The 26425-nt window shown below is 39.4% G+C and overlaps 5 protein-coding genes across 6 annotated transcripts; all 5 read right to left on the bottom strand.

Moving 5' to 3' along the window:
- Window positions 1-517: 517 nt before the first annotated feature.
- LOC112193636 (protein SRG1) lies at window positions 518-2736 on the bottom strand. Its single transcript, XM_024333847.2, has 4 exons — window positions 2468-2736; window positions 2139-2374; window positions 1042-1366; window positions 518-943 (listed from the first exon to the last, which is right to left on the bottom strand). Exons 1-4 carry the CDS (start codon window positions 2714-2716, stop codon window positions 686-688), a joined length of 1068 nt encoding a protein of 355 aa, XP_024189615.1. The 5' UTR covers window positions 2717-2736; the 3' UTR covers window positions 518-685.
- Window positions 2737-7604: 4868 nt separating this feature from the next.
- On the bottom strand, window positions 7605-9181 carry LOC112193811 (UDP-glycosyltransferase 73C3). The gene has a single exon (XM_024334060.2). The coding sequence runs from the start codon at window positions 9179-9181 to the stop codon at window positions 7727-7729; it is 1455 nt and encodes a 484-aa protein (XP_024189828.1). The 3' UTR covers window positions 7605-7726.
- A 763-nt stretch (window positions 9182-9944) lies between these two features.
- LOC112195216 (2-oxoglutarate-dependent dioxygenase 11) lies at window positions 9945-12508 on the bottom strand. Its single transcript, XM_024335586.2, has 4 exons — window positions 12248-12508; window positions 11947-12179; window positions 10514-10838; window positions 9945-10390 (listed from the first exon to the last, which is right to left on the bottom strand). Exons 1-4 carry the CDS (start codon window positions 12494-12496, stop codon window positions 10133-10135), a joined length of 1065 nt encoding a protein of 354 aa, XP_024191354.1. The 5' UTR covers window positions 12497-12508; the 3' UTR covers window positions 9945-10132.
- Window positions 12509-13202: 694 nt separating this feature from the next.
- On the bottom strand, window positions 13203-15542 carry LOC112193840 (2-oxoglutarate-dependent dioxygenase 11). 2 transcript variants are annotated; one of them, XM_024334083.2, is made up of 4 exons: window positions 15197-15542; window positions 14867-15099; window positions 13755-14079; window positions 13203-13614 (listed from the first exon to the last, which is right to left on the bottom strand). In XM_024334083.2, exons 1-4 carry the CDS (start codon window positions 15425-15427, stop codon window positions 13357-13359), a joined length of 1047 nt encoding a protein of 348 aa, XP_024189851.1. In that variant the 5' UTR covers window positions 15428-15542; the 3' UTR covers window positions 13203-13356. The 2 variants fall into 2 exon arrangements, with proteins under 2 accessions (XP_024189851.1, XP_024189850.1); XM_024334082.2 differs by having other exon boundaries at window positions 13206-13614; window positions 15179-15539.
- A 953-nt stretch (window positions 15543-16495) lies between these two features.
- LOC112192988 (protein SRG1) lies at window positions 16496-18899 on the bottom strand. Its single transcript, XM_024332962.2, has 4 exons — window positions 18453-18899; window positions 17940-18181; window positions 17485-17809; window positions 16496-16911 (listed from the first exon to the last, which is right to left on the bottom strand). Exons 1-4 carry the CDS (start codon window positions 18750-18752, stop codon window positions 16654-16656), a joined length of 1125 nt encoding a protein of 374 aa, XP_024188730.1. The 5' UTR covers window positions 18753-18899; the 3' UTR covers window positions 16496-16653.
- Between the last annotated feature and the right edge of the window lie 7526 nt (window positions 18900-26425).

Genomic DNA, 26425 nt, shown 5'->3' with positions numbered 1-26425 from the left:
GTTTTAGATTTCGTGTACCGAAATGTTTGGTTTGAAACTTTGTGTATAAGAATTATTAGTGGGCTTTACTTGGTGTACTGTTTGCGAAATTTACCCCTAAATTAACACACAAAATACATAGATACAATATCATTATTGTAAAGCACTCAAACCACATATACAGCAATATAAACATATGAAGTGTTCTTGAAAAATCAACAAACCTGCAGAGGCCATTGAACTTCAAACACAAGTCTTCTGCACTGCTCACTAACCAAACTCTCCATGGGACAAGTATGTGTGTTGATCATGATAGTGAGAGTGCAGGGACCTGGTTTATATATGATTCATTCTAGGCTTGGCTCCCTCCCATAAAGGAAACCATTCAATGTTAAATCACATAATTTTAGGCGTACAACATTATCACTTGGTTTGATTTCCAAGTTTTTGTTTATTTATCAGATTTCTTGCATTATCCCTTTTGACACACAATGAATAAGCAATCTGTAATTAAGTCACAAGATTTCCATTGCTTATTCTGAAAATAGATTGACAAGTTGTTGAATGCTTGATTGAACAAATGATAATGTCCATTTTATTCATACAGTTCAATGAAACGACATACTTGTCATATTAACGACAATCCGACTACATTGTCATGGATCAAGATTTGAGATATTTTATTTCTCTGTTTTCTGCTGCTGCTTCAACTTACAATCTTGGCAACTTCAACGACATGTGCCTTCCCTTCAGATTTCATCTTCTTGGTTTCCCTCAGATAATCCCCATAAGTGACTTTCTTGTACAACGGAAAAGACCCCGGTGACGCAAGAATCATTTGATCCAGGGGTTCAATTTCTGCATTTTGATGTGGTAAACAAAAAGTTGAATAAGAGATCCTCGCCCTGCTTTCGTTTGTTACAACTCTATGTTCAATGCTCTTGTACTTCCCATTACTCCATATCTGTCATATGGCACAATCATAAGGATAAAGAGCTTAATGAACTCCTAAAAAACAATGAACTTTTTAAGTCATAGCGATTAGCGAGAAAGATGATGTACCTCAATAATATCTCCAACATTCACAGTGAAGGCATCGTGAATGGGCTTGATTGGTACCCATTTTCCGTTGTGTTTGATTTGTAGTCCCATTACATCATCTTCTTGCATAACTATGGCTAAGCTCCCTTTGTCTGAGTGTGCACTTAGACCAAGTACTTTCTCAGGCATTGAGCACTGAGGATAGTAGGCTACAGACAGAGGTTGGACCAACTCTTGATGTAGTCCGAGAACAGCATCCTTCTCCATCCCCATGATTAACGATAGAGACCTGAGAAGCTCCTCTCCAACCCTTCTAACTTCACTAGAGTATGTCTCAATAGCCTCCCTTCACCATTTATAAACAAGGTTTAAGTCAACCAGTTCACAATCCTTTGTGCTACGTAAGAGCTAAGGTAATAAACAAAATGCCAGAGTGTGGAAGTGTTTTTAATGCTCAAGAACAAAGCTTGTATTCCTCATGCATTGAAGGTGCCGATCATCTTTAGCAAACCAAATAAGGTGCATGTTGTCTCATAAAAGAAAAAACTGCTTCAAAATAAAAATCTACAAAACCCTGATCAAACATATATATTTATTCAAAATTGTTACCCATCATTATTATTGCTAGCTCATTGAAGAAAACATCAATCAAAACATGAAGCACATAGGCTGATGTGTTTATATAGACGTGTCACGGCTATGTAAGAGACATGCAACACATAGCGATCATATAATGTAGTTATTTCCTCGACAACAAGAATTATTTTGTAAAAAGTTAACTATATCGGATCTGCGCGTTTATCTAACTAGCGCAGACAAATACAATTGATCAAACTAAAATATAAATGATAATCATCAAAAGAATAAACAATTTAACCAATTTAGTCGGTCGATATTTTTAGAATAATTTAACAATGAAACTTGTAAAATGAATAATTCTAAATCTTCGGATTTTGGATCATTCACATGGTTGAGGATGTAGACGTCTAGAGTGACATGTGCATGGCTTTTGGAAATAATATGTGTGCGGTTCCAATTTATTAATTATCTTCTGTAATCGATCTATTTGTGTGTGTATTACATGTGTGTAGATTTTTCCTTGAAGTTTAGGAACATACTTGAATGGAGTGGGCGGCCAAACATCGAGCTTTCTGTACTGGTGTGGGTAAACGACAAGAACAAGTTTGTCGGACCAATCCAGCACCTTCTGATCCACATTGGTATGGCCATAGCCTTGTATGTCATTTGATGGCATAGCAATTCTGTTCTTCTCTTCTAATGGAAGTTCAAAGAACTTCTCCGCCGCTTCTTTCAAGCTCTTGGTTACTTCTGTCGCCACTCCGTGATTTACCACCTGCAAATCCAGTATAATCTCATCGAAAATTTATGTCAAATTGAAATCGTTTAAACTTTTAAGAGCTGCACACAAAGGAGTTTGATGAAATACCTGAAAGAAACCCCATTCCTTGCAAGCCTGGTCTAGCTTGGTGAGCTCCTCTTTGTGCCCTTTTGAGAGCAGTGAAAGATCAATGATGGGAACCTCAGAAGAAAGATGAGGACACAAACCTGCATCTTTTGTAATGTCTGTTTCATTCCTGATGTATTTTTCAGGTACCTGAAAAGGGTCAGTCCTCACCATTTCTTGAACATTTGGTAGTGAGGGACATGGGGCATAAAGGGCTGAGTTTGATTCCATTTCTTCTGTTCTTTCTTTCAACAACTTTGGAACCGCACCACTAGAATAGCTTATATAGTTATATATATAGGACCAATGATCGATTTTGATTATTTGGTCTCAGCTGATTTAATTTTATGGTAAACACAGCATATATGGAATTAAATTCAAAAGATTATGATATACCTCCACCAACCCTTTTCTCCAATTTGGATATTTTACCTTATTTAACCATCATTTTAGATTCTCACCCCTAGCTACCTAACACATTTGGGTATTTTAAGGAAAAGAAATTTGAACAAAAGACAAATATCAAATTTGAGAGTGAGCTGTTGGTGAAAGTATCAAAATGTTTCTTTTCATTATGATTATTTTAGCATTAGGGGAGTTCAAATTCAGCACGCCCCACAAAATTGCAACAACGAGAAGAATGGCTTCACAAAGCCCCGGAATGTATACATGATGTATTACAGCATGATTGTAACTCTGCTAATGAAATTTAGCACTCTCTATAAAAAAAAAAAAATCATGATTATTTTATATCTCATCATGTCTCTAAATATATTGATGTTTCTCCTGTCTAATAATAATTTAATAGTAATTATGACAAACCTCATTTGACATGCATGTTAATTATGATAGGCATTTTCTTTTCAAAGAAAATCTTTTTCCATCTAGAGGGGATACTTATTTATTCAGGTATCGGTCCATCTATAGCAGTTATATAAATTTTAGTAAGCTATTAAGTAGTTCCGTTTGGTTATCGCCTTGTTTTAGCGGATCTCAATATTGGTGTTTTTTTTTATGGATTGCTATTTCAAATATTGCTCCCATTGAACTTCTTAGAGCAAGTTCACCCGTAGTCAAAAAATGTCAAGGTCGAGAAGTCAAGAATTCGACCGGTCAAGATACTGTTCACTGCCACTGGACATGGGTTTGCACCCGTTTTTTTTCTTGACCGGTCAAAACTGTTCATCCACTTTTACGTTATTTTGGGGGTCGTGAAAATTGACTTTTTATACGTTAGGAATTTGGGAAACCTTCCTTCATAAAAGTTGTAGAGCTCGTCGATACGATCTCGTACATATATGAAACGCAATATTCGGAGTTCGTATGAATTTATTATGAATTTTTGAAATCTGAAAATTTTCTATAAATAGCAAAAAAAAAAAATTCTATTTTGTTTCAAAGGACGAAAATTTTTCTTTATTGCATTTTCCCCCCTCCGGTTCTCTCTCTCACAGCTGCACCAGAGCTAGCGGGTTTCGTCCGACCCGACCCAGATTTTTCTCCGTCCTCCGGCCAAGGACCCGACCCCCCCGAGGTCGCCTCACCTCGGCCGGCCGCTCCGTGGCGTCAGCCCGCCCAGATGCTGCCCCCAGGCCGAGATCGAAGCAACCCAGGCGGGTCTGCTTGTTGCTGTTGCTGCTTCAGTTCCACGATGTTGCTGCCCCGAGGTCGCCTCACCTCGCCTCACCTCTTCTCTCTCTGCAGACGTCACCCACGTTTGGGTGTGGGCCGAGCTGGCACAAGCCTTAGCTGGGCAAGGAAAATGTCATCCTCTTTCCTTTTTTCTTGACTGAAGTCAAGAAATTTCTGACTTTGCCCGGTCAAGCTTCTGTTGGTGGAAGATGGTTTTTTTTCTTGCCCGGTCACCACCTCAGCAAATCCATTCTTTGCCCGGTTAAAGAGTAACCGGTGGACTTGCTCTTATGTCAGGAAAGTGTTACATTCTCTTACAATTGTCTCTTAAGTGAGTGTGAGATAGGGGAGGCCTCCGGGGGTTTTGGAGCGACCTCGTTTTCGAAACCTAAGGTTTCGATTGCTAGCGGCGGAGATCTCACGGTGCCCAAACTAGGCAGTGACAGGACAGCGACGGTGAGGGCAATGAGCTGCTGCATTGTAGTCCTCTGGTTTCTTCGGCGGAGTTGTTTACAGATCGGTATTTCGAAGAGAAAGCTTGAGAGGACAAGCACTCTGATCTGCGGCGGTTGAGGGTGCAGACCGGGGGCAGCAAAGGTTCTTCTAGGCGGCGGAGGTTGCGTTTCGCGTCAGGGCTCTGTGCTTCGGGGCGGAGTTTTGTGTGGTGATCTGGGGTAACTGACCTCGGCGGCGGGGCTTGATCTTTGTTGTCCAGGTCGGGGCGTACTCACCTAACAATGGAGATAGTGGAGCAACGCGGCCGGCCACCGGATTGATAAGGGGAGGCTGCTCCCTCGACGGTTGGTGGCAAGTCCATATGGGGAGAGTGGTGGATGGAGGTGGGCTTTGGCCATGGGCCTAGTCTGGCTGGGCTGCTGTTTTGTGGTCTGGTTGGGTTAGCCCAACCTCTTTTTCACCTTTCTCTCTTAGTTTGGGCCTGTTGTGGACCTTTGGGGGAGTGGCAAAGCCCAATTTTATTTTTTGCTTTGAAATTTTGAATAAGTGCTTCTACCTTGTCTCATCGTGGTCGTAGCCGTATACTGGTTTATGAGTGGCGATGTACACCAGAAAGGTCTTAGGCGTCAAAACTTGTCAAGTTCGTGGCACTGATTTAGGGTTGGATAGGTGTAGGGGTTTTTTAATTTTTGCATTTTCTTTTTTGGTTTTGTTTTTGTTATTAGTCATTTGTTTGCCTCAAAATCGTCTCGGCCGAAATGAGGGCCGAGGGACTTGTGGTCGAATCGTCTTCTGAAATTGCGCGGGCGTGCCAACTCGCGGCCGAATGGCCAAGCGAGGTTTCTGATTTGAATGGTGCGTGATCTGACTTCTTTCAAATGATTGTAGGCCGAGGAAGGAACCCTCTCGGCCTTTAGGTTCTGATGCCTCTGTTGCAAGGACTTCGGTTAGGCATCAATCCTGACCGGGATCTTCTATCACACTCACTTCTTGGATGAACTCAAAGGTTCGGGTGACAAGCGAGAGATCTATTGGGTGAAGGTACTCGCAAATCACGGTAAAGACGAAGGTGAAGTGGATTCCGTTGTCAAAACGTTGTGAGATGATATGTGTGTGAATGGCGAATCGCATCAATCCAATCCGGACTGGCCGAAAGAGATCAATGGATGATAATTCTATGTTACAAACTACTCCTAAGTGCGAGAAGTAAAGGACATATAAAATAAAGAACAAGAAAGTAAAGTGCTTGAATGTAACGACTGAAATAAAAGTAAGAAACTAAAAATGAAAACAAGTTATGAAAGTTGAATAGAAGGCAAAGTACCTATGAAAGAGTAAGAGAAAAGTTTGAGTAAAAGTTGTATATTGATTTGTTTGTGTGGTGCAGGACCTTTTACTATGAGTTACAATGTGCTATATATACAAGTCAAAAACCCTATCTAACTTGTCCTCCAAGACGTGGAATTGAAGTAGGATTCTCCTTCCTTCTAGGATTGATTCGTCTCATAAAATCCTGACTCGGCTGATATCTGAAATCTTCACAATCGAAATCTATAATTGATTCGAACTCCTTCCTTGCAAGGATTCCTCAGTCGATATTGTTGCCTAAACTTGGCCGAACACATTTAATTCTCATATCGGCCCACATGCGTAACCACCCTTTTGAACTCGGACTAAACCAAACATATGGCTGTATGGTCCAACTCACTGATTTTTGGGTCGTCCGTTCCTAAAACCTCAAATCAAGCTGGGTGACCGACCGACACTTTTCCCTCGGTTGTATGACTTCACTTTTCCCTCGGTCGTCCGTTTCTAAAACCTCAAATCAAGCTGGGTGACCGACCGATACTTTTCCCTCGGTTGTCCGTTCCTAAAACCTCAAATCAAGCTGGGTGACCGACCGACACTTTTCCCTCGATTGTATGACTTTACTTTTCCCTCGGTCGTCCGTTCCTAAAACCTCAAATCAAACTGGGTGACCGACCGACACTTTTCCCTTGGTTGTATGACTTCACGAACTATTTATCTTGAATGGGTGCCAACTCAGTCCCATTTCTTCTCAACATGGTCGTACACGAGAGTAGCTAAATTCAGGTCCAAACATCATTCTGCTTTATGCAGACTGATTGGCTGCTCGGTGTAGTCTGTATTGTGCTTGATTTTGTAGTATGAGTGGTTCTTGTAACCCTCTAGCTTGACGCAGTGACGTCGTAATATATTAGAACCTGATTTCATTTCCCTAAAAAAAAAAAAAAAAACTTCTTATGTCAGGATATGGGTCAAATAATAAATATTTCTTTTTAGGTGGTCTACGAGCTGCTGCTCAATCAATTAGTTATGAAATACCATTAACTTTATGTGTGTTATCAATGTCTTTACGTGCGATTCGTTGATATATAGACATAAACTTTTCCTTGTTCTTCCTTTCTAGGAAAGCGGTGGAATGAAGGCATTAAGCAGTTCGCTTTTTTTTTTTAGGAGAATTTCTTAACTTTTGATGTTTCCCCTATTATTGCAAATGAATCCGCTATGCTTGGCTCAATAAAAGTGAACTCCCCATACATAATATAACACTTAAGCAACACAGAAATATTATAGAGAGTATAGAACATCAAATAATAACCAATTCCCGTACTTAAAATGAAGCTGTGTAATAACTAATGACCAAATAACAATCCAAACGTCCCCCTCTTTAATTGTCACTACTGAAGCCCAGTTCGTGCAGACATTGCCGCACGAGCCCTGATGAAGTATGAAACTCAAAGTAATAAAGTTTGGGCATAGGAAGAATCCCCACCCCAAAGCACATAACCCTATGGGGGAAGATTCAGTGCACCGACGTGCACTTGCACCGACATAAATGGATGGTTAGATTATATTAAATACACTCTTAGATTCTTACTAAAAATATTAATTATAAATATTAATGGTTGAAATCATCTTATAAGTGTTGGGTTATTTACATCATCGGTGCATAAAGACACTTATTAAAAGCTACACCAAAAGATAAGAAATTATAAAACGAGGGAAAAAGAACTGCTGAGCTAACAGAGCCCAAGGACCGAGCCGAGGCTCAAGTTCCGGCCCGGACAACAGTGGAAAATCTCCGGTCCAGATCCAACTTTGAAAACCTAACACAGTTAAGAAGTCTCTTCAACTTCCTTGTTGAATGAGGTCTTGGACTAGTAGTGCAATGTTACGGTGAGAAGATCCGCCTTGTTCCACCGCTCTTACGGCCATTTTCGCAAGCTGCCTAGCTCGATCTCTTCTCGCTTCGCTTTCGTCTCCATCCATCAACTTGTCTATTGCTTCCTTCACATTTTCCTTCTTCACCAACACCCCAATCTCCTCCTCCTCACCCCACTTCATTGGATGTTCCACCCCAACCCTGACTGCAATCTTTAGAACCTGTTGTATTAGTTTTTCATTGAGAAATTGATCTGCAAACAATGGCCACGTGATCATAGGAATCCCAGCACATATGCCTTCTAGTGTTGAATTCCAGCCACAATGTGTCAAGAACCCCCCAATGGCAGGGTGTGACAACAGTAGTGTCTGCGGAGCCCAACCCCGAATCAAGAGGCTCATCTTCTTGGTTCTTTCCTCAAAACCATTTTCTGCAATCCACCTTTCCAACTCTTCGGATCGAATGCCTTCTTTCAAAACCCAAATGAAAGGTTTCTTTGATGCCTCCAAGCCTAATCCAAGCTCTATCCATTGCTCAGTGACTGCATTACATAGAGTTCCGAGGCAAGCATAAATTACAGAACTTGGTTGCCAAGAATCAAGCCAGTTCAAGCAGTGTTGTTCATCAACCGAGGCCTTGTCACCCCTTTGTGCTTTGTCCAAGTCATCTTTGTTGCAGAGTGAAACAGGGCCAACACACCACACCTTACCATTTCTTGCCTTCTTGTAGTCTTTCACATACGCTTGCTCCAATTCTTCAAAAGTATTCATAATTGTGCCGTATGAATCGTACTCGGCGGCAAACATTTCTCTAGTAAAATCAATCATTTTTGGACTCAGAGGCCCTGGTAGCTGAGCTTTGTTCATCTCAATTCGATCAGGCACGTCAGGCACAACAAAATAGTCCAATTCTGAGGCTGTATTCTCAAGGACATTGGATATGCGCACATTGCGGAGGCACAAGAAACAGAAGCAACATGTTCCACTGAAAGAGATCCTGGGAATGTGAAACGTGCGAGAGATGTTGATTGTCCATGGCAAAGACATGTCCGAGATTATGCAATTTGGCTTCGGAGTTAGCTCCGCAAACAGTTTCTCCACTTCCGGTTGTAGCATGGCGATTGCAGCAAAGAAGTTGAAGGTCATGTCGTGTGAATGTACCATGTCGAAGTTCTCACACCCTTGAGGTAATCCGACTTCTTCACATGGGAATTTCAGCTGGATTACTCGGATTTGGAGCCCGGATTCTGTGGCGCGATCAAGAGCTGCTTTGAAACGGGCTGCATTGTGTGGTGTCGTGAATATGGTGATGATCATGCCTTCTTGTGCAAGCAATTTAGCAATGTCGATTAATGGAATCATGTGGCCTGGAGCCATAAACGGAAACAAAGCAAAGTGAAGCTTCTGCTGTTGAGAGGCCATGGAAAGAGAATTGGAAGCAGAAAGGGTAATCGATATAAGAACCTATGAAGAATAAATGTTTTCTCTTGCTCGAGTAATATGAAACTCCACGGATATCAGCATCTTGTTGTGCTTTGCAGATGATGCGGGTATATAAGAAGTCTAGAAACTGGACTGATCAGTTGTCTCTTATGAGTTTTCTAATATTGCTATTTGGATGCTAGTAATGTGAATGCTTCTGGTTGATGCTTACTTCAAAGATGCTGTCAAAATATGTAAGTCCAGTAGATGAAATAATTAGGCTGCCAATCATTGTAGTGGGTACCGGGTACGTATTATCCTCCATTAAGTAAAATTTTCAAGTTGGAGGACACAATTGGCCGGCGACCAATTTATGAAAATATTCGATTTAAAGCAGTGTGGCAAGTGATGTACTAATAAGGCCACAAAACAGTCTTGATCTCTGTCAATATTTACAGCATACTTGGCTTTAAGACTACTACTCTAGTATTATGGACGATTATGTGACCAACAAAATACCTTCAAAGTCTTCATAAAGTTCTTATTAATTAAGGACTCTCAACATAACTTTTCGGTTTTCCGTTAAAACTCTGAACATTTCCTACCAACTTTCAGTCTATAATTCTATGCAAATGTTGAATTATTCATATTTTGTGGCAAATGGGAATCATTGCATCAAACCCATCCCTAGAGACCTTCACGTACTAGTAATAGTACTAGGCATATTGTTGGTCTCTACTAACAACACTGCTCTGGATAAGGTCCAATACCATATTCATATATGCAATACTTTCAAACAATTAACAACATGTGCTAGACTGCTAGTACAAAGACAGACAAGATGCTTTGTTATATTAATAACAAGTCCGTTTATTGTAGCCATGATCCAATACTAGATTTATATCTTTATTTATTAGGTCTTCTGACTTTTGAACATTACAAACGTCTCCTTTAATTGGCAATCTTGGCAACTTCAGTGACATGTGCCTTTCCTTCTTTTTTCATCTTCTGGGTTTGCTTCAGATAATCTCCGTAAGTGACTTTCTTGTACAATGGAAGGGACCCTGGAGACTCAAGTACCATTTGATTAAGGGGTTCAATATCAACATTTCTATGTGGTATATAAAAGGTTGAATAAGATATCCTCGCCTTGCTTTTGTTTGTTACCACTCTGTGTTCAATGCTCTTGTACTTCCCATTACTCCAAATCTGTGATATCACACAACCATAAAGTGTGAAGTTTAATAGTGAAAACATTATTATACTGCTTAAACAGAGTGAATGAAGATAGAAACTCAGCTTAGTTAAAGAAGTCATTTGATGCTTTGTTACCTCGATAATATCTCCAACATTCACAACGAAAGCATTGGGCAATGACTTGATCGGTACCCATTTTTCTTCGTGTTTGATTTGGAGTCCCGGTACATCTTCTTCTTGCATAAGTACACCCAAGGTGCCTTTGTCTGAATGTGGACTGAGACCCATTACTTTATCAGACATGAAGCAGGGAGGATAGTACGCCACAGACATAGGTTGTACCAACTCTTGATGTAACAGGAGGAGTGCATCCTTCTCCATCCCCATTATTAAAGAGACAGACCTCAGGAGCTCCTCTCCAATTCGTCTAAGTTCACTAGAATATGTCTCAATAGCCTCCCTTCACCAATAAAGAGTTATAAACAAGTTTAGAGTCAACCGGTGTTTCTAACATTTCTTGTGGTAAATAAGAGGGTAAATAACCTAAATTTTATTGGTATGAATGTATTTTAATGCTTAAGAACAATGTTTGAATTGGCTCCTGACATCAATGGTGCCAATGCTCTTTAGTGAATCAAATTTGATGCATATAATTGACTGACAAGCAAGAATTAATTTCCAGCTCATTTTTTCTCCATATATGAAGAATATGCAAGGCAACTCGGCCTAGAGCGTACTTCCAGAACATAAAGAAAGTGCACAACTCCACCCTTGTCGACCACTATGTTAAATCATTTTGTGATTAGAACTTTTTTTTTTAATCAGGAGATTATACGATATTAATTCAGCGGAGACAAACACTATGGTACATAAAACTCACCCTCTCTAAAAAGAGGGTAAGTTTTGTGTCCGAATCTACCGCCATTTCTCTCATTTGTCATTTTATTAATAAACAAAAAGAAGAATACAAGCTAAGCTAAGAAAAGGGGGATTAGAACTGTTTATTTTATTAAGTTCCTCTGCAACAATGATTATCTTGGAAAGAGTCAATCAAAACAGAATATCAAGTACTCTAAACTGTGCAAACAAATACTATATAACAAAACAAAAACGCTGATGATAGGGAAATTCTATAATACTTGCATGTATGTGATACACTCATTTATAGATCTGACAACAATTTGGTTGTCATTGGGGTAAATAGAGTTATTTTTTGGGGTAATTTTAGTTCTATTAGAGGTAATTACTCCACCTATGATATTTTTACAAGTTTATGAACAAATTGTTGTCGATGTGGTAACTTGGTTCAATTATATGTAAATGTGTAAAACAAATGTGATAACTTTGTTATAAATTTGGTTAAACTAAATTGTAATTTTGGTTCAATTAGATGTAAATGAGTGTATGATAAACATCCAATTACTATAAACACGCTGATGATAGTAATCAAATTAATAAACAATTATCAAAAAAATCAAATTAATAAACAATTTCCAACTAGGTATGAGTCTCCAATGATATAATGTACAAAATTAACAAAGTTTCTTCGGTAAAGTTTAGGGACATACTTGAATGGATTTGGTGGCCAAACATCGAGCTTTCTATGCTGTTGTGGGTAAACAACAAGAACAAGTTTGTCAGACCAATCCAGGACCTGATCCACATGGGAATGGCCATAGCCTTGTATGTCATTTGGTGGCATAGCAATTTTGTTCTTCTCTTCTAATGGAAGTTCGAAGAACTTCAGCGCTGAATCCTTCAAGCCCTTCGTTATTTCTGTTGCCACTCCATGATTTACCATCTGCAAAAAATCAAGAGTTTGAAAATTCTCAACTTTGAAGAGTTGCATGCAAGGTGTTTATGAAATACCTGAAAGAAACCCCATTCCTCGCAAGCCTGGTCCAGCTTGTGAAGCTCCTCTTTGTTCCCATTTGAGAGCAGAGAAAAATCGACGATGGGAACTTCGGAGGAAAGCTGAGAGCACAAACCGGCATCGTTTGCAATGTCCTTTTCATCCCTGATGTATCTTTCAGGCACCTGAAAAGGGTCACTCTTCACCATTTCTTGAACATTTGGTAGTGGCGGACATGGGTCATACAGAGCTGAGTTTGATCCCATTTTTCTTTTTTCTTTATGTGAACAACTTTTAGATAAAACCTCTGGATTCTTGCTTATATATAAAGTTATTATAGATAGAGATCAATTAATTTGGTGCCAGCTAATTACTTGGGTTGGTCTGTTAAACTCCTTCTGCATGTCATGTAATTGGTCTGTTCTGTTTTTAAAGACCGCTTTCGCCAATGAAGTGAATTGAGGTGACTGTTTGTTTTGTAATTAAGCCAAGTCATATTGTTTAATTTAAGCAATTAATTAAGTTTTATATTTATCTTCTCTGACTGAAAATATTCCTTCAGCTACGTTTATACACGAATTCATCTGGCCGGGTCACATGTTTCCTCTTCTCTGCCACAATTATTCCACGCAAATCCATAATAGTGAAGATGAAACATGTGACCCCAGGTGAAGAACTCGGATATTTAATTCTTTTGTTATATTGGAGAAGATTGAATCCCTGATCTAGCTTACTTGAAACTCAATTCTCTACCTATGCCTTCCCCACTTAAGCGAAACTGTTTCAACTCCCATAGACGAACCCCTGCATTTGGGCCAAAACTTCAGCTTTCTACGCTGGGAAAATGCATCAGACCGAGTACCACATTGACAATGCTTTTAAACCAATTCACAAGATGTTCTAGCTCAACAAAATACAAAATGCTTGCCATACTAATAACAAGTCCAATTAAGAAAGCCATGATCATTTTCACTTATGGGTCACTATGTAATATTACTTTTACTTGTTGACTAAATTGTTTGATTTTCTTTTCAAAAATAAAAAATAAAAACAATCATTCAAGATTTGATTAAATATTTATTTTTTCATGTCCCCTGCCTTTTGAAAATTAGTACATATGCTGTAACTACCAATTAAGCTTAGCAACCTTAATGACATGCGCCTTCCCTTCAAATCTCATATGCTTAGTTTGCCTCAGATAATCTCCATATTTGACCTTTTTGTACATCGGAAGGGACCCCGGCGACTCGAGTACCATTTGATCAAGGGGTTCAATTTCCACATCATGACGTGGTAAATAAAACGTTGAACAAGATATCCTCGCCTTGCTTTCGTTTGTTACAACTCTGTGTTCAATACTCTTGTATTTCCCATTACTCCATATCTGTCATATGGCACAGTTATGAGTGGAAAGCTTAATGAAAACATTGTACAAAAAGAAAAAAGAAAATGAAAACATTGTCCAAAAAGAAAAAACAAAAAAATCAGTCTCAGTGAGAAAGATGTGATAGTATGATTTGCTACCTCCATCATGTCTCCAACATTCACTACTAAAGTGTCGGGAATTGGCTTGATCGGTACCCATTTTCCTTCGTGCTTGATTTGTAGTCCCGTTACATCGTCTTCTTGCATAAGTATGCCTATGGTCCCTTTGTCTGAGTGAGGGCCAAGTCCTAGTACTTTATCAGGCAAGTAGCATTGAGGATAGTAGGCTACCGACATGGGTTGCACCAACTCTTGATGTAGCCCAAGAAAAGCATCCTTCTCCATCCCCATGATCAAAGACATAAACCTTAAGAGCTCCTCTCCAACTCTTTTAACTTCACTAGAATATGCCTCAATAGCCTCCCTACACCAAATGAATATATATTTATCATCAAGCTAAAGTCAACCAGTGCTTAGGTTAAATAATCAAGGCTGAGGTAAATGTAAATACTGTTCATGTGTGTTTTAATGCTCGATCAAGAACAATGTTCTGCTCCAATCATCTTTAGGAAGTCAAATTTGATGCATGTTGAATTGCACGGTAAAATTGCTAGCTCATTGAAGAAAAGAAGACACCTATATAATTTTATAAGTATGAAGAGAATCATTTTAAGAATCGATTTATTTGTTCGATTATTTGTTTGAATGAGTTTTGCTAAGAAACTTGGAAAAAATTGCACAGTAGTGTAATGTTTGCTTTGACGTCTATTTATAGATGTGACAAGAAATTGTTAATATTGTAATAATATGAGTCATTTTTGTGCAATATTAATTATTAGAAATAATAATTCCACCTATGACCTTAAATTCAGTTATATGTAAATAGTGTAAAACAAATATATAGTGTATTTGTTGTCAATTTAGTAACTTTAGTTTAATTAGATATAAAATAAATTACATTCTAAAAATATATATATATAGAAAAAAAAAAAATTTATGACATAAATTGATATACCACAGCCGTACCTATTCCGTTTCTTTGGATCATGCAGTCGCATTACCTTGAAAAAACATCTATTTCTTTTGGTCAGACTATATAGTCATACATTTTCCATGTTCATATATATTATAGAAAAGCATAGTTGTTTCTTTGAAGTTTAGTGACATACTTCTATCCAAAAAAACAAAAAAAAGAAGGTTTAGTGACATACTTGAATGGAGTGGCCGGCCAGACCTCGAGCTTTCTATAGTGGTGTGGGTGAACGATAAGAACAAGTTTGTCGGACCAATCCAGGATCTGATCCGAATGGGAATGGCCATAGCCTTGTATGTCATTTGGTGGTATAGCAATTTTGTTCTTTTCTTCTAATGGAAGTTCAAAGAACTTCTGCGCATAATCCTTCATGCCCTTCATCAATTCTGTCGCCACACCATGATTCACCATCTGCAAAATTAAGAGTCGGAGGATTAATTCCAAGGTTTAGAACGTTTAAGAGTTGCACGCAAGGTGTTCAATGAAGTACGTGAAAGAATCCCCATTCCTTGCAAGCCTGGTCCAGCTTGTGAAGCTCCTCTTTGTTCCCATTTGAGAGCAGAGAAAAATCGATGATGGGAACCTCAGAGGAAAGTTGAGGACACAAGTCTGCATCGTTTGCAATGTCCTTTTCATTCCTGATGTATCTTTCAGGCACCTGAAAAGGGTCACTCCTCACCATTTCTTGAACATTTGGTAGTGGCGGACATGGGGCATAGAGGGCTGAGTTTGATCCCATTATTCCCTTTCCTTTCTTTGAACAACTTTAAGCCAGCACCTCTAAACTCTTAGATATATAGACCAGAGAGTCAGAGATAGATTAAGTTGGTCACAGCTGATTTGCTTTGTCTGTTAAACTATTCTGCATGTTGTCTTATATATTGGTCTCTCTTATTTCTCAAGACGGCTTTTGCCAACTGCATTAGAGCTCAAGTTGACTATTAATTTGTATTTGCTGTACCAATTGCTTTGTAATTAAGCCAAAATTTAAAAAAGAAATGGTCGGATGTTTATCTTTTATTCTTCTCAGACTAAAAAGATTCCTTACACGACTTGGTTTGATCACATGCTTCATGTTCACTACTCTTGGTTTGGGTGGACTAATTTTTGAGGAGGCAATTTCTACATGGAACCTGACTTTGGTGACTCCAACATTTGTCCATTTGATCGAATGGCTAAAATTCCACATATTGTGTCACCTACAAAAGAAAGGAAGCAATTTTTGTCATAGTTTATGTGTCTATCTATTTATCTATCTATGTATTTATTCATCTATCTATTCATATTATAAAGTTAAATATTTCAGCTTTATCAAATTTTCAAATGCTTGATTACCTTTTACTAAATAAAAGTATTTTATAAAAATGAATTGCCTAGGCTTCATTAAAATTTAAAATGTTTGAACGATTTTTGCAACCAAGGGTGTCAAACTAATAAAGACCTCTCATTCACAAAATTAAGACTTATAACGATAAACCAAGTGGAGTATGTTTTTTAAATTAGTCTATTTACTTACGGTTATTTATCCGTGTTTATACACGAGTTCAAGGCTAGTATATAAGAATTGAGAGCTTTCATCATCAGTTTAAACACACCCTCCGATCCCTCTCTCTTCTAATTGCAGAGCTCGGTTGGCTTTTAATGGAATTTCATTTATTTACTAATTTTCTATTGAAATGCCCATAACCATTTAGTTTATGTCTCTTTTTCATAAGTGGGAGGTCCTATATTCCACTCATTTCTATTCGTCTACTAGTTATTGTTTGATCTACAAAAACAAATGTTCTCTTGCAACATAACCACAATAGAAATGGTACAGCAACGAAAATCAAATCGAACACACAAACTAGGCAACATAGAAGTGATAGAACGTACAGTCCAACTTAAAGTAATGATAGGAAGACTGGATTTAGATACATCTTTATTTCTATTGTTCTCTGGCTTATGATAATTGAAGCATCTGCTCTAACTTCCAATCTTGGCAAATTCAATTTGTTCTTTCTCATAAAATTTCTTCTTCGAGATACCTTCCTTAATATATTCTCCATATTTGACTTTCTTGTATATCTGAATGGACTCTGGAGAGTTGAGTACCATTTGATCAAAGGGCTCAATTTCTGCATCTTCATGTGGCGCAAAAAATGATGCATAAGATAACCTTGCTTTGCTTTCATTTGTCACGACTCTGTGCTCAATGCTCTTGTACATCCCATTACTCCATATCTGTCATAGCATACATGAATCCTCATGAATTGTGTATAGAACAATTTTAAGTTCAACTAATAAACTAACTAAGCATCTTAGGAGAAATATATATATAAATATATATATATATATATTTAGGAATTTTCTCAGGTGCGGACGTCCGTACCGAAAATTCGGTACGGATTTCCTGTTTTCGACCACTTTCCGGCCACATTTTTACATCTTAACCGTTCAGTTTTTAGGTCTTAGTGTATAGATCACCTCTACAAAATTTCAGCCAATTTGGTGATAGTTAAGGCATCCAAAACTGCATTTTACACGAACGGACCGAATCTGTCGAACCGGAACCATTCGTATTTATAATGGTAAATTGCAGTTTTGGATGCCTTAACGATCACCAAATTGGCTGAAATTTTGTAGAGGTGATCTATACACTAGTACCTAAAAACTGAACGGTTAAGATGTAAAAATGTGGCCGGAAAGTGGTTGAAAACAGTAAATCCGTACAGTTCGCTCGGTACGGACGTCCGCACCTGAGACGGACTGTATATATTTATATATATACACATATATATATGGTATATGCTATACCTCAATCGCATCTCCAACATTCACAACCAAAGAGTTTGGAATTGGCTTCACCGGTACCCATTTTCCTTCATGTTTAAGTTGTAGTCCGGTAAGACCGTCGTCTTGCATAAGTATGGTTATGCTAGCTTTGTCGGAGTGAGGGGTTAGACCTAGTACTTTGTCAGGCATAGAGCATGAAGGATAATACGCCACAGACAGAAATTGTGCCAGCTCTTGATGTAGTTCAAGAAGAACATCCTTCTCCATCCCCATAATCAAAGATAGAGATCTCAGGAGCTCCTCTGCAACATGTCTAACTTCACTACCATATATCTCAATAGCTTCCCTTCACCAATGTGGCAATACATGCATGTTAATTTTAAAAAAAATTTGAATATGAAGTCAACCAGTGTACTTTTTTTTTTGTTTTTTGGTAAATAAGATCCAAGGTAAAGATAAAATATTTATGAACATACTTGAGTGGTGTCGGTGGCCAAACCTCAGGCTTTCTATGTCGATATGGGTAAAGCCCGAGAAGAATTCTGTCAGACCAATCCAAAATCTTCTCCTCAGAAATTGCTTGGTTAAAACCATAGCCTTGTCTCTGAGCTGATGGCACAGCAATAAAATTCTTCTCTTCTATTGGAAGTTCAAAGAACTTGTCCGCAGCATCCTTGATGCCCTGCATTACTTCTGTTTCCACTCCATGATTTATCATCTGCAATATTTATGTAACTCGGAAACCTGTTATTAGGCAACCCCTAAACCTACACGGCACACCTCATAGCTAGGAAAATATGATGGATCGATAAATTAATTTACTGAAGAAAACGATCTACGGAAACATATATACAGCATGGGAGAGATAGATCGAGTATCACCACTTAATTACTATTAAGCTATTGTGGCTTTTTATCAATGATGCATAACAGGTAGTCAATACGAGTATCGAAACTATCGTTGGTAAGGATTTCAGATGACTTACTTACCACAAAGAATCCCCATTCTTTGCAAGCCAGGTCGAGTTTGCGAAGCTCCTCGTTGTCCCCTTTGGAGAGCAAAGAAACATCAATGATAGGAATCTCAGAAGAAAGATGATGACAAATATCCGCTTCCTTCGGCATGTCTTCTTCGTTCCTAATATATCTTTTGGGAACCTGTAAAGGATCATTCCTTACCAGTTCTTGAACATTTGGTACCGGCCGAAGAGATGATCTATGTGGTTTCTGGGAAAAACTCCCAGAATCCTTATCCTCCTGCACAAACGCCACATCTGTGTTTAAACTCATCTTATTTCTCTGGCCCTATACTGATTAGCTACAGCTCGGATGTTATATATGGGGATCTGAGATGATCGCAATGGTTTCTACTTTCTGATTAGTTCTTTGACTAGGATAGGCATGGTGTCTTTGAACTTTCATAATCTGTTTTGTACAGTCAATTTAGTAGACGAGGACACACGACAGAACGCATTTTCACCTTTTCACTTTGTGACCTTGAGGGACTGTAACTGGAGTGACGTGGATCCACTTGAGCTCGAGGGGAAAATATTTAAGCGGAAATTACACTTTTGATCCTCTAATTTGACCGTAATTTCATTTCACTTGAATACTAGTTGGAGTCTTGGACTCTTGGGAGTCTTGGAGACTTGGACCCACTTGAGTTCGAGCCTTCAAGGATATATCTCACAATCTCACATATAAAATGTAGGAGATTGAGAGATTCCTTTAATTTGAGCACATTTCCATTTTTCGCTCTCGCTGTTTTAATTTGGCTAATTTCCTTGTAATCTTTGTAGTCTTCCAATTTCCGTCACAATTTTAGATATAAGAACTTTTAATTTGGTTAATTTTCATGTAATTTTTATGGTCTCACAATTTCCGTCACTATTTTAATACAAGTACTTTCTTTTAATATTTTAGTAATTTGTGTTTTCTATCTAGCCATGTCATTTAATGCGCATAAATAACTATTAAAGGTTATATGAGAGCTCTCGCTCTCTCCCTTGTGATGCGGCCAACCCTAGGGTTGTGCTTTCCGATAGTTGATGGTGCCCTTGGTACCTGGCTGCCGAGTTCTCTGAACTCGTGGATCCCTTCCGTCCAACCCCTTGGTTGTTGCACCCGTATCCTGTCGGTCTCTAGATGGGATTCAATCACTTCTGCTTGGCATGATATTGCTCGTCCTCCGGCAAGTTCCAGAAGGAGGCTCATTTGCGGATCCGTGGATCCAAATCGCATTTGGGATCTCGGCTCTTATTTTCCGGTTTGCTCTCTGGCTAGTGGGGTTGATGCCGCGTTGTTCCGACGTTGGTTAGAGTCACGGCATTCAGCCCATGTTCGGCGACGACGGTTTGACTTATGGTGGTTAAAGGCACTAAGATCAGGTTCGTTGGGCAAGAGGCTTCGCGATTAGACCATCTGGTTGCAGTGTTCGCGGTCTAGTCTTTGCCATGCTACCCCGAAGGCGCGGCGGTTTGTCTTGGAGGCGTGGTGGTGTGGCCCAGGAAGGGTGCCCAGCCGCTCGGGTACCCAGAGTGTTTTCATATGGGCTGGATCTTGGTTATGTGGCTTTTTCAATTGGGCCTGGACCGTGGTCATGTCTGTTTTGGCAGACTTGATTTTGGATTCAGGTCGGATTTGGATCTGTATTTGGGACCCGGGTTGTCCTTAATTCTGGATCTTGGATCCAAGACAACTGCTCATTTTGATTTGGTATTGGTTCTGGTTCTTGGGAGTTCGTTTGCTAATTTTCGAGTTTTTGACACCCTCGGTTACTTTCAAACTCCGGGTGAGAGAATCACCTCCCCTAGGTGTTCGTATCACTGGTTACAGTTACGGTTACTATTACATTTACACTGATCTAGTGACATATGCAGTGCAGCGATGCCAGTCAGCATCAAGTCACATGGATACCTGGTTCTCTTTCCTTCTCGATGCGATTGTGCAACTAGTTATGCTTTATTGTTTTTTCTTTATTATAAAGGTGTTTGTGCATCTTGTTATGTTTTATTGCTTTCTTTCGATGTTTTGTGCATCGCTCCATGTACTCTTCAGTTTCACTTAATATAGCTTGTCGTCCTTCCTTCAAAAAAAAAAAAATCTAGCCATGTCATTTTATTGTGTTTATATTTCGCAATAAACTTGTTTTTCTCATTTACTGATAGGCCATAGCCTCTTCATTTCTAACTGGATACTAGTAGCGACGCGCCTAAAGGACAAAAAAACTCAGTACATTCTGATCCCCTTGCAATAGTGACGTACCTGTAAAGCTATTGAGCACCTAAGATCAATAATTGATCTCACAGTAGTTTTGTTGATAAGATAATTAAGATTATTTTTGTTTAGTTACCCAATTTAGAGTTTTTAAGTTGATGGATTATTTAACTATCATAGATTGATGATTCACATATTGATGCAGAACGGATGACAGCCCAATTCGAAGAACAGTTGGATGGTGCTAAAGGAGGAAAACGAAAAGTGACTAGTAGACACGAAACAGCTCGGTTTCTGATTGGGACGTATCTTACCTTTCCGGAAAGGGAATCGCGCCAGAAACAAGACTCATTGCTTTGCAATGAGCTGTGGCCTTGTGGCCTTTTTCGGGCTTTCGGGGTCGTTTAGGGCCTCAAAACTGAGTTTTTCTATTTTTTTCGAGTTTTGGTTTTCCTAATTAATTTTGGGTTGTTTTCGTTTTTACCAATGGGCTTTAGGGTTCAATGTTAGTCGCCCTAGGGTTTTATTTCTCTTATTTAAGCAGCCTCAAGCGGCTGCAGAGCCTATCTTTTCAACTTTTATCAATCAAATAGAGAATTTTCTCTTTATCTCTTGTGGACTCAAGAACCCTTTTGTTAGGTTTATTGCTGGTAAACCTAGTTATCAATTCGACTGCGTCAGGTGGTATCAGAGCAGGTCTTCCCTGTCTCTTTTATTTGCCTTAGTAGCAATGGGTGAAGTTACGAAATCAGATATTGAAGCTCTTACAACAGCGTTTACCGCTGCCATCAATTCCATGAATAATCAGATTGGAGAAATTCGTGGATTGTTGGGTGAGAGGAATAACAACAACAACAACAACAACAACAAAAACAGCAACAATAATCGGAATAGAGGTGGGGAAGGAGGCCAGCGAGTTAGGGCTCCACGTGGTGAGGTTGTTGTTAATACTTCATAGTCTGAGTCTGAAGAAGAAATTGTGCAACATGAACACCAAGGACAAACTGACCCGGATTACAAAGTTAAGGCCGAGATTCCTTTCTTTTCAGGCAACTTGGGTGTAGAAGATTATCTGGATTGGCAGCTTCAGGTGGACAGATTCTTTGAGATTATGGAAGTGCCTGAACATAAGCAGGTTAAGCATGTTGCCTGGAGATTGAAGAGTACTGCTGCAGTTTGGTGGGATAAATTGTAGAACACTCGAAAGAAGCAAAGGAAACAAGGTGTTAGAACTTGGCGAAGAATGAAGCAGTTGATGATGGAGAGATTCTTGCCAGATGATTACGAGCAGATTCTGTACAGGTTGTATATTGAATGCATCCAGGGAACTAGGACAGTGGCTGAGTACACCGTTGAGTTCCTACGCTACTCAGAGTGTAATGAACTAGGAGAAACTGAAGGCCAGAAGGTGGCTCGCTATATCAGTAGGCTGAAGCCTTTCATTCAGGAGAAAATTGGGTTAGTCACTGTGTGGACTGTGGCAGAAGCTTCAAACCTAGCATTGAAGGCAGAGTTGTTAGAGAAGCCTGCACGAGCTTCTTCTTTTTAGAGATATAACTACCAAAGGAGCACAGATTTGGTTAATTCCTCAACTGACAAGGGTAAAACCACACTGCAGAAAACAGAAAACGCTTTTAGGGCTTCCAATCCTCCTTTTAAAGGGGCTGGTAGTTCTAGTGGTGCTCAAAACAGGGCCCCGAACCAGAGGCTTAATAATCCTTATGCTAGACCTACAGCAGACATCTGTTATTGATGCAACAAGCCTGGGCATAAATCTAATGTGTGTCCTGAGAGGAGACAAACTGCTCTTATATGTGAATATGATGAAGATGAAGAAGAAGGAGGAAGAGGTGACGATTATGATGGGGCTGAGTTTGCGGACGAGGAGTCTCCTGAAAAGGTTAATATTGTGTTGCAGTGGGTCTTATTATGTCCTAAAGAAGATGGGCAGCGACACAATATTTTCAGGTCATTTTGTTCCATCAATAACAAAGTGTGCAATTTGATTGTGGATAATGGGAGCTGTGAAAACTTTGTAGCCAAGAAGCTGGTGGAATACTTACAGTTACCTACGCAGCCTCATGAAGAACCGTATTCCCTTGGTTGGGTCAAGAATGGTCCACAAGTTCGAGTTACTAATTCCTGCAAAGTACCGGTATCCATTGGTAAGCATTATAAAGATGAAGTTCTGTGTGATATTATTGATATGGATGCTTGTCATATTTTATTTGGACGACCTTGACAATATGATGTGGATGTGATTTATAAAGGCAGAGATAATGTGATGATGTTTATGTGGAATAGTCATAAAATTTCTATGGCTCCTGTGTGTCAATTTGAGAAATCTGGTGGAAAGAAAGGGGAGAGTTTTCTGACCTTGTCTAGTAATGAATTTGAGATGGAGGAGGCCTTTAAAGAATCTGAAGTTTTCTGCCCAATGGTGATAAAGGGGTTGTTGGCTGCAGAAAAGGAAGATGTGGTGATCCCTAAGGAAGTGCAGAATATGTTGGGAGAGTTTGAAGAGTTGATTTCAGATGAGTTGCCCAACGAACTACCACCTATGAGGGACATTCAACATCAAATTGATTTGGTTCCTGGAGCTAGTTTGCCAAATCTGCCAGATTATCGAATGAGTCCCAAGGAGAATGAGATTTTGAGGGAGCAGATTGAAGACTTGTTGAAAAAGGAGTTCATTCGTGAAAGTATGAGTCCTTGTGCAGTTCCAGTCCTCCTTGTTCCTAAGAAAGGCAATCAATGGCGGATGTGTGTTGATAGCAGGGCCATAAATAAGATAACTGTGAAGTACAAGTTTCTCATTCCTCGTTTGGAGGACATGCTTGATGAACTGGAGGGTTCCAAAGTGTTTACCAATATAGATCTTCGGAGCGGTTACCACCATATTCGAATCAAGCTAGGAGATGAGTGGAAGACAGCTTTTAAGAGCAAGGATGGCTTGTTCGAGTGGATGGTTTTGCCATTCGTGTTGTCTAATGCACCCAACACTTTTATGAGGCTTATGAACCAGGTTCTTTGTCCTTTAATTGGTTCATTTGTCGTGGTGTATTTTGATGATATATTGATCTATAGCAGGACCAAGGAAGAACATCTGGTACATTTGAGACAGGTTTTGGGAGCTTTACAGGAAAATAAACTGTACATTAACCTGAAGAATTGTACTTTCTGTACCAACAAACTGTTATTTTTAGGATTTGTGGTTGGAGAAGAAGGCATTCAGGTTGATGAAGAGAAGGTGAGAGCAATAAGAGAATGGCCAGCTCCAAAAACAGTTTCTGAGGTGCGGAGCTTTCATGGTATAGCTACTTTCTACAGGAGGTTTATGAAGAATTTTAGTACCATTACTGCCCCTATTACTGAATGTCTGAAGAAAGGCAAATTCCAATGGGGAGAGGAACAAGAGAAGAGTTTTACCTTAATCAAGGAGAAACTTTGTACTGCACTAGTTCTTGCTCTTCCTAATTTTGACAAGGTATTTGAGGTTGAATGTGATGCTAGTGGCGTTGGGTAGGTGATGTGTTGTCACAAGAGAAGAAGCCAGTAGCATTCTTTAGTGAAAAGCTTAGAGAAGCTCGTCAGAAGTGGAGTACTTATGACCAAGAATTTTATGCAGTGTTCCGAGCATTGAGGCAATGGGAGCACTACCTGATTCAGAGGAAGTTTGTACTGTTCACTGATCATCAAGCCTTGAAGTACCTTAATAGCTAGAAAACTGTGAATAAGATGCATGCAAGGTGGATGAGTTTTCTGCAGAAATTCCCTTTTGTGATTCAGCATAAATCTGGTACTCTTAACCGGGTTGTAGATGCTTTGAGTAGGAGGGCTTCATTGCTAGTCACTTTAGCTCAGGAGATTGTGGGGTTTGATCTCTTGAAGGAGTTGTATGAGGAAGATGTTGATTTCAAGGAGATTTGGGCCAAGTGCAACAACAATAATGCAGTTGCAGATTTTTATGAGAATGAAAGATATTTATTCAAGGGCAATCAGCTATGTATACCTAGTTATTCATTGTGGGAGAAACTGATCAGAGATCTGCATGGAGGGGGATTGAGTGGGCACTTGGGCCGAGACAAGACTATTTCTAGCCTTGAGGAGAGGTATTTCTGGCCATAGTTGAAGAAGGATGTAGGAACTATCGTGAGAAAGTGCTACACCTGCCAGGTTTCTAAGGGTCAGTCCCAAAACACAGGTCTTTATCTTCCTTTACCTGTTCTTGAAGATATTTGGCAGGATCTTGCTAAGGATTTTGTGTTGGGATTACTCCGTACCCAACGAGGTGTGGATTCAGTGTTTGCAGTAGTTGACAGGTTCTCTAATATGGCGCATTTCATCGCATGTAAGAAGAATGCTGATGCTTATAATATAGCCAAACTGTTCTTCAGAGAGGTGGTTCGTTTGCATGGAGTACCCAAGTCCATTACTTCTGACAGAGACACAAAGTTCCTTAGCCACTTCTGGATTACCTTGTGGAGGATGTTTGGAACAGTTTTGAACCGTAGCAGCACAACTCATCCTCAAACTGATGGCCAGACAGAGGTTACTAACATAACTTTGGGTAACATGGTCCGAAGTGTTTGTGGAGATCGACCCAAACAGTGGGATTATGCTTTGCCACAAGTGGAGTTTGCTTATAACAGTGCTGTGCATAGTGAAACAGGGAAGTCACCATTCTCCTTAGTTTATACTGCTGTTCCTCGACATGTGGTTGATCTGGTGAAGCTTCCTAAGGTTCCTGGTGTTAGTGTTGCTGCTGAGGGCATGGCTAGAGATGTACAAGCTGTTTGAGACGAAGTTAAGGCCAAGCTGGGAGAAACTAATGCTAAGTATAAAGTTGCAGCTGATAAACATCGCAGAGTCAAAGTGTTTTAAGAGGGTGATGACGTGATGGTGTTTATGAGGAAGGAGAGATTTCTTGTTGGTACCTATAACAAGTTGAAGCCCAGAAAATATGGTCATTTTAAGGTGCTGCGGAAGATCAACGACAATGCTTATGTTATTGCCCTTCCTGATTCCATGGGTATCTCTAACACCTTTAATGTGGCTGACCTGCATGAGTTTCGTGAAGATGAGGTTCTTTATTCAGATGAGAACTCAGGGTCGAGTTCTTCGAAAGTGGAGGAGACTGATGCAGAACAGATGGCAGCCAAATTCGAAGAACAGTTGGATCGTGCTAAAGGAGGAAAACAAAAAGTAACTAGTAGACACGAAACAGCTCAGTGTCCGATTGGGACGTGCCTTACCTTTCTGGAAAGGGAATCGCGCCAGAAACAAGAGCAATGAGCTGTAGTCTTTTTTGGGCTTTCGGGGTCGTTTAGGGCCTCAAAACTGAGTTTTTCTATTTTTTTCGAGTTTTGGTTTTCCTATTTAATTTTGGGTTGTTTTCGTTTTTACCCATGGGCTTTAGGGTTCAATGTTAGTCGCCCTAGGGTTTTATTTCTCTTGTTTAAGCAGCCTCAAGTGGCTGCAGAACCTATCTTTTCAACTTTTATCAATCAAATAGAGAATTTTCTCTTTATCTCTGGTGGACTCAAGAATCCTTTTGTTAGGTTTATTGCTGGTAAACCTAGTTATCAATCCAACTGCATCACAGATGATCGTGTTGCAACAAACAAAATGACTTCTTTGATTGAACTAGTAGCATCTCCATAGTTTTGTTATGCAAATTGCACACATGAGATTTTACATTACTTAATTATCAAAAATAATGCACAGGGCAAAAAATACATGCTTAT

The sequence above is a fragment of the Rosa chinensis genome, chromosome 3 (genome assembly GCF_002994745.2).
Source record: "Rosa chinensis cultivar Old Blush chromosome 3, RchiOBHm-V2, whole genome shotgun sequence".
Classification (NCBI taxonomy): Eukaryota; Viridiplantae; Streptophyta; class Magnoliopsida; order Rosales; family Rosaceae; genus Rosa; species Rosa chinensis.
Note: the sequence above shows the minus strand (reverse complement) of the source record. Positions and strands in the feature narration are given on the sequence as shown.

Bases quoted from the DNA above. Each gene is read 5' to 3' on its own strand.
- LOC112193811 (XM_024334060.2), bottom strand. From the start codon at position 9,181: ATGGCCTCTCAACAGCAGAAGCTTCACTTTGCTTTGTTTCCGTTTATG.
- LOC112193636 (XM_024333847.2), bottom strand. From the start codon at position 2,716: ATGGAATCAAACTCAGCCCTTTATGCCCCATGTCCCTCACTACCAAAT. The intron at 2,375-2,467 runs GTATTTCATCAA...CTGGATTTGCAG, and splicing joins AGGAATGGGGTTTCTTTCAG to GTGGTAAATCACGGAGTGGC. The intron at 944-1,041 runs GTACATCATCTT...GCCATATGACAG, and splicing joins ATGTTGGAGATATTATTGAG to ATATGGAGTAATGGGAAGTA.
- LOC112193840 (XM_024334082.2), bottom strand. From the start codon at position 15,427: ATGGGATCAAACTCAGCCCTCTATGCCCCATGTCCGCCACTACCAAAT. The intron at 15,100-15,178 runs GTACTTCATTGA...TTAATTTTGCAG, and splicing joins AGGAATGGGGATTCTTTCAC to ATGGTGAATCATGGTGTGGC. The intron at 13,615-13,754 runs GTAGCAAATCAT...GCCATATGACAG, and splicing joins ATGTTGGAGACATGATGGAG to ATATGGAGTAATGGGAAATA.
- LOC112195216 (XM_024335586.2), bottom strand. From the start codon at position 12,496: ATGGGATCAAACTCAGCTCTGTATGACCCATGTCCGCCACTACCAAAT. The intron at 12,180-12,247 runs GTATTTCATAAA...GATTTTTTGCAG, and splicing joins AGGAATGGGGTTTCTTTCAG to ATGGTAAATCATGGAGTGGC. The intron at 10,391-10,513 runs GTAACAAAGCAT...GTGATATCACAG, and splicing joins ATGTTGGAGATATTATCGAG to ATTTGGAGTAATGGGAAGTA.
- LOC112192988 (XM_024332962.2), bottom strand. From the start codon at position 18,752: ATGAGTTTAAACACAGATGTGGCGTTTGTGCAGGAGGATAAGGATTCT. The intron at 17,810-17,939 runs GTATGTTCATAA...ACATTGGTGAAG, and splicing joins TGGCCACCGACACCACTCAA to GGAAGCTATTGAGATATATG. The intron at 16,912-17,484 runs GTATAGCATATA...ATGCTATGACAG, and splicing joins ATGTTGGAGATGCGATTGAG to ATATGGAGTAATGGGATGTA.